This window comes from Sinocyclocheilus grahami, unplaced genomic scaffold, assembly GCF_001515645.1.
Source record: "Sinocyclocheilus grahami isolate Dianchi unplaced genomic scaffold, SAMN03320097.WGS_v1.1 scaffold80.1, whole genome shotgun sequence".
Taxonomy (NCBI): domain Eukaryota; kingdom Metazoa; phylum Chordata; class Actinopteri; order Cypriniformes; family Cyprinidae; genus Sinocyclocheilus; species Sinocyclocheilus grahami.
Window position 1 is genome coordinate 1,202,932 of NW_015505259.1, and position 7,318 is coordinate 1,210,249.

The window sequence follows — 7,318 nt, forward strand, 5'->3', positions numbered from 1 at the left end:
GTCCCCGAAAAGCCAGTCCAGAGCGCCCTCCAGTGCCCGCTCCTCGAAGCGCCCTCAAGTGTCTACTCCTCCAGAGCGCCATCCTGTTGCCATGTTCAGCCTAGAGGGGGGATCCCGATCCAGAGTTTAGCCCTGAATGCCCGGAGGCTCACAATGACCGCCCTCCCACCCGCTCCTGCCTCCTCCACTGCTGTCATCTGGCAGCCCCTCTGCTCGCCCTCAGCCCACCATCAATACGGTGCGAGCACCGTGAGTCTGCTATCCTCCAGTGTCGCCATGGCTGGAGAATCCCTCACCTCCGCCTTCAGCCTCTGAGGCCCAGACTCCACCTCAGCCCGTAGACCCAGCGGCTCCCCCTCGGCTCCTAGCTCCCTCCCCTCCACCGTCACCCGTCGATCCACCAGCTCCATCGGGCTCTCTCTGGCCTTGGTCAGGCGTCGACCCGCCATCGCCGCCCTCAGCACACCCTTCTGGCAAATTCTGGCACATTGTGCATTTATGTATTGTTGATGTGCATTGTCCCTGTCAAATAAACCTGAAATAAATAAATCATTACGGTGCGAGCTCCGCTCGGTCTGCCATCCTCCAGCGTCGCCATGGCTGGAGAATCCCTCACTTCCGCCTCCAGCCTCCGAGGCCCGGACTCCGCCTCGGCCCGTAGACCCAGTGGCTCCACCTCGACTCCTAGCTCCCTTGCCTCCACCGTCACCCGTCGATCCACCAGCTCCATCGGGCTCTCTCTGGCCTTGGTCAGGCGTCGACCCGCCATCGCCTCAGGACTCTGCTTCCCTGGCTGCACCTCGTCACTCCATCCCACTGGCTCCATTGGGCTCCTTCCTCCCGCCAACTCGACCTTGGTCCTCAGTCGCTCCGGCTCCGCCGCGGATCTCTGGATCTCCGCCTTGTTCACCAGAGCCCTTGGCTCCACCCTGGCCCCCCGGATCCTCGGCATCCCCTGGTTCGTTGGCTCTCCATCTCCACCTCGGGCTCCTCCGCCACCTGCTCTGTTTGTTGGTCGGCCCCTTGGAGTCGGCGGCCATTCCTCCTCCATGGCTCCTCCCACTGTCGGCTCCACCGTGGGTCGCCATCATGGCTATTGCCTGGGTCCTGCTTGGTTCCTCCTGCTCCGTATGTCCAGATCCTCATATGTCAGGATCATGGACCTGTTTTGTTGTGTTTTGCCCCTGTCTTTGTTCCTGGTTTTCCTTTTTATATGGTATTTTTCCTGTCCTTGTTTAGTTTAATTATGATTCCTGGCACCTGTGTTTGTTAATTATCCCCAGTATTTAAGTCCTTGCCTTTTCGTTCTGTGTTTGTCGCTTCCACTCATTATGTTTGTGTTTCCTGGCATTTCCAGTGTGGATGTACCCTGTGTTCCGTGGATTAAAGACTGTTTTCGTTTATTCGTGCCTCCTGTGTGCTTCCTAAACAGCGAACTGTGACAATCCTAGAGAGAGAAAAAAAGAAACATGAGCAGCTTTATTTTAGTCAAGCTAAAACTGATGTTGCAATATTACAACAGTGGGCCTTATAGGGTTAAAGGGCAATGGAGTGGTTACAATATTAATTTAATTAAATTTAGACAGACATAAGCATTTAGACAGACATAAACATATAAATAGTTTGTTTGTTTATTTATTTATATTTTATTTCAGTGTACCCATTTTGCAGTGTATTATGTAATGTAGTTCTGATTTGCATATGTCATTGCCATTGTGTCAGAGGTCTCTAAATGGTTGAATGATTTTCAGTTTGTCGGAGTAAGAATTGATATCAATAATACCTCATGTTTGTCTAGTCAATTAATCGGTGGCATTTAAACCCTTACATGACCCTCACATGAACACCAAGCGTCACATGTACACTGTGATTTTGTTCTGTATGTGCCCTTTAGGGTCAACAAGAGGGCATTAGAGAATATTACAGATAATAATAATAATATTGTATTTAATTTTTTTTTGTCTGCAGCTCCATTAATGGTGAGAGGTTGTAGAAGTATCAGGTATCCATTATAAGTAATTATGTATTTTGGTTTGTTCACAGAAATGATTCGCTCTGCTACTCCTTTCCCACTGGTTAGTCTATTCTTCATGTTCATTGGCTTTGTGCTGAGTAATATTGGACACATCCGCCCTCAACGCACTATTCTGGCTTTCATCTCTGGAATCTTTTTTATCCTGTCAGGTGGGTGCTTGTTTGAAGCAGTGTTCAGTATATATATATATATATATATATATATATATATATATATATATATATATATATATATATATATATATATACAGTGGTATATAGCCAGTAAGAATGAATCATGTCATGTTGCTGAACAAAAGTATACTTCTTTATAATAAGTTTCAGAGTAAAACTTTTTTCAAATGACTGAATAGATAAAAATAAGAATTAACTAATACAAACTGATAAGTAAATAATAAATAATAAAAACTGATAAGTAAATAATAAATAATAATAAAACTGTTCATGTCTGGAAGACTACGTGTCTACAAGAAATTGGTGAGAAATACTGTGTTTAGCTCTTAAAGTGACTGTTCTCTGAAAGGCCAAATATCTTTTTCAGGCAAGTAAGTATGGAGTGAGATTTGTCTCAATAATAATTCACAAAAAAGACACAGTGCACACATGCATAGCCCGATTTACATGCATGGAACCTAATTCACTTGCATGAAAAAAATATATATTTTGTGCATGTGAATTGGTTTATATATATATATATATATATATATATATATATATATATATATATATATATATACTCTCTATAGGCGAAGGTTGACCCACCTAATGTTAGTGTAATCTAATGTGTCATGTCATGAAATGTTTTTAATAGGCTAAAAACGGAAACTATATTTAACGTGGCCACAATTTGATAAAAACATTGTAAGTTGGGCCTATTATCTGTAATGATTTAATTTCTACAGTTATTCAAACAACGAATACAGAAAGTGAGCAAAGAACTTTTTATAGTATCTTTACTTTTTACAGTATCTTTACATTTTACAGTATCCTTATTTTACTTTTACATTATTTACTGTATCAACAGAGCTTGTTTGAAACTCAGAATCAGTTACCATTGCGTCGCAAAATGATTCACTGTTTCAAAGCACTCCAATCGGATCGAATCATTTGATTAATATCAGGACTTCAAAGCGCATATCTTGAATCATTTGATTCAGATTGGAATGTCTGTTCATCCCTGCCTATGCTGAATTATTTTTATCCCCCACTTGGGAGCAGATCACAGCCTATATAGGGTTTGTGAATTAGGTATCATACATGTGAATTGGGCTTCGTATGTGTGCATTGTGTCTTTTGGGTGAATTGTTATTGAGACTATTTTCACTCCATAAACGTGTCACTACAACTCTTTCCCTCTTTATTTTTATTTGGATAATTTTCTCTTTATTTCTGATGCAGGTCTGTCCCTGGTGGTGGGTCTGGTCTTGTATATATCCAGTATTAATGATGAGATGCTAAACAGAACAAAAACAAATGAAGCTTATTTCAGTTATAAATATGGCTGGTCTTTTGCTTTTGCTGCAGTCTCCTTCCTGCTTACTGAGGTAACACTTCCACTTATCTTTGTATATTTGTGTAAATATTAAAGACAGTGGGTCTCGTTCACTAGCTGTGTGAAAAATATGTGTGCATACATTTTATAATGCTTAATTTACCAATACGTTTGAACTAAAAATTACAATTAAGTTCAGTCCAGTTGCCAAACAGGTCATTCCTGGTATTCGGTGCCTTTTGTGTCCCCAGTGAAGATCATATTGAATGTGATAAAAAAAAAAAAAAACTTTACAGCATTTTAAACCACCAAATATCACAAAGTTATGTATTCCATTTTCATGATAAAACACATACTAATATTGATTTCATTTTTGTTTTCATAAAAAAACATAATTAAAAACCAAACTCAGAACTGCAGTCCAACCACTGTTTTGCTATGTTCACGCTGTCAACCAAAATCTGATTATTTGTATATTTCATTGGAATCTGATCAAAGACGATTGACTGTCCATACTGTGTATCGTAACTGTTCAGATTTGATTTGTGTTCCAATTTTACTTTGGAAAATGTATTACAGATTGCAAGTTATCCTATTTGAAATGTTATAAGTAGTGTAACTATTTCAATTACTTTATTAAAGTAATGTAACTGATTTTATTACTTTTTTGAATACTTTTCTAAATTTATAATGTTTTCAACTGTTAATCAAACATGTAAACCAGTCTAGGTTAACCTTACAGTAGTACTCAAAACTGAATACTGTCAGACTTTCGAAATCCTTTATCACTTGAACTAAGATTATAATATTTTAATTTTAAAGCACAGCCACCACAAAATCAGACTTATTTTCAGATCATTCTGAGGTTAAATACAGATTTAAATCATAGCAAGATGTAGTTTAATAGCTATGATACTGTTTTTGAAATCAAAAGTAAACAGACATATAGTATATTGATTATATTATCATCTGCTCACTGTCCTTTACTCAGCACTTGCTTGATCTCCAAGCTGTTTTTCATAAGATGCTGGCTTAACATTTAAATTCTGGAAAAGCAAATTCTGGCTTCAAGAAATAACATTCCTGAAACATGCCATCAGTGATAAAGTATTTTGGCTGTTTCCAGTAAAGTGGAAGCCATTTGTGCTGAAAAATCACAAGGAAGTCCAGCATTTCCTTGGATTAGCCGTGCAATCCCACCAGTTTGTTCCCTGTTTTTCTAGGGTCACTGATAGGTCCAAGCTTTTTAGTGCAGGACCAAATGCCAAAAGGCATTTAAGCAACTGAAAATGTACTTAATGATTCCACCCATCCTGGGGCATCCGAATTTAGAACATTCCTTCATTTTGTGTACAAATGCCAGTGGGGCTGGCGTATAAAAGAAGACAAGGCACTGAGGAGGTAATAGCTTATGCAAGTACAGTCTTAAGTAATCAGAGTCAGACTACTCTGAAATTGGAAGGAATGTTTAACCATTATTTGTTTATTCTTTTGGAATTAAACAACTTTTTTAACCTCTGCAACTGTTCTGGTAAAACCACATTTGTTAGCATACCTTATGCTTTATTTATTTATTTACAATATGTATTTATTTTCGCTCTTTTGCGTCAAATTTCTCTGCACATCTGCTGAGGTGCGGAAAGCCATGGAGATGGTTTGGGAGTGCTTAATGCAAATTATTTACTATTACAGCATTCTGTCATTTAGAATAATATAAATTCATTAATACTGTAGCCAGGTGATTAAATACTAATTCATATGTGTATGCACCTGCTGTGAATATGGTGGAATTTTTTTCTTGCTAAATTTTCCTATGTGTATAAGTATGAAACATTCACACAGTTAATGGTGAATTAGACCCAGTATCCTAAACACCTAAAAGAAAAAAGAAAAAAAATAATTAATTTCATATGCTCTTCGATCTCTCTCTATTTGTGCCACCAACAGGCAGCAGGTGTAATGTCTGTGTACCTGTTTATGAAGCGGTACACTGCAGAGGAGATGTACAGGCCACATCCGGGTTTCTACCGACCCCGCCTCAGCAACTGTTCTGACTACTCTGGTCAGTTCCTGCATCCAGATGCCTGGGATCGTGGACGCAGCCCCTCAGATATCTCCAGTGTAGCATCCCTTCAAATGAATTCCAACTACCCTGCGCTCCTCAAGTGTCCTGACTATGATCAGATGTCCTCATCGCCCTGTTGAGATTGCAAATACACAATAGTGAAATCTGAGAATGAGAGAGATCTAGATAGTTCTTAAAGATGCTGTACTGGCATGGCTTTGGCACCTGAGATTGTGTTGTGTTTGGGTAGAGGATAAACTTTATTTCCTTGTCTTCGAGAGCCTTCAGTGCTAATGCAGTGATTCTGAGTTTAATACATCAGATGATGGTATCATTTTCTCTGTTATTTGTAGTTTACCACACTGATGTGTAGCTAATAGTACCTCTGCCTTTTTCTTAAAAGTCAGAATTTTTTAGATTCTGACTTTTTATTCAAACAGTCAGTTGGTTTTTAATCAAAACTGCAATTTTAATTGAAAACAGATATATGTTTTATAGAAAAATAGAGAACTAGAAATTATGGTATAAAATAAGCATTTAAATGATTATATTTATTCATCATGCTTATTAAAGCACATACTCAATGAGAAGACACATGCTAATGTGACTCAACATTAATCTTGTTTCTGCCCTTATGCACTTTAAGAAAGTAACCATAACACAGAATTTAAATATATTGATATTTTATATTATTGTTATGTGTTGTTGTGTCACTGGTGAGACTAGCTGTGGTCTTTTGATTAAGAGGTATTCTGTGTTTGATATGAATGTTAACATTATTGTAGTTTTATTGTTTGTTTGTTTTTTTTTGGGCTTTTTTGCTAGTGATTTACATTCTGATCTAATCAGATCAACACATCAGTGATGCAGTGATTTTTACAAGAAAAACATTCTGTTATTATTGATTGTTTCACTGTTTATATATATTGTAGAAAAAATAAACATAAGGAAAATTAAATGTATGTTTTATAACCAATTTCTCCACTGTATGTATATAATCCATAATATGTTTTTGCTATGATTTGATACAAAATATGTAGAGTAATTACAATTTCCCCGCTGGATAAAATGTTAAAGCAGCAGCATTTTTTTTTTGCCTTATACAGTAGTTGACCTATTGTACTCTTACAGGTTTCAGCATAAATTGTCATCTTGCAAATACCACCAACTGCTAGTTGGATTTGATTGATAATAAAAAGGCAGTCATAAATAAATCTGAAAATAAGAACATAATTTTCTACTCATGCACACTGTTATTTTTCTTATAACTTTTGTATATATTTGGTTAGAAATATGTTAAATATGTATATACTGTATGTTAAAGACATATAATGTCACATTATATTATTGTGTAACTACTGCATTAAAAGTGTGTATAATGAAAAATATATTTCATGATTTTAAAACATTACATTACAGAGTATCTATCAATTCGTCATCAGAAATTAATTTTTGAATTAAAATCTCCCCAAAACAGTATTGCAGTATTGTTGACTTGCTCAGACAACATATTTTTTGAAACCATCAGATTCACCCATGAAGAAGAGCAATGCTTAGCCAAAACTAATAAAGACTAAAGACCCAATACCTTTCCAAGGGTGCCTGGTACTGAATGCTGAAAAAAAAAAACTATTTCAATATTATGCTTTAACCTCAGATGGAAACCGAAATACCAGAAATCTACAGTGTACCTAATATGCTTTTTTAAATTTAGAAATTGTATGTAC

The 7,318-nt window shown here is 37.3% G+C and overlaps 1 protein-coding gene across 1 annotated transcript in view; it reads left to right on the forward strand.

Moving 5' to 3' along the window:
- cacng5a (calcium channel, voltage-dependent, gamma subunit 5a) overlaps positions 1-6,511 on the forward strand; it is a 36,754-nt gene extending 30,243 nt beyond the window's left edge. The window contains exons 5-7 of the mRNA XM_016273645.1: positions 2,044-2,184; positions 3,433-3,578; positions 5,474-6,511. Coding sequence (XP_016129131.1) covers positions 2,044-2,184; positions 3,433-3,578; positions 5,474-5,731 — 545 coding nt within the window. The 3' untranslated portion in view covers positions 5,732-6,511. The remainder of the gene's footprint in view (positions 1-2,043; positions 2,185-3,432; positions 3,579-5,473) is intronic.
- The last annotated feature ends 807 nt before the right edge of the window (positions 6,512-7,318 follow it).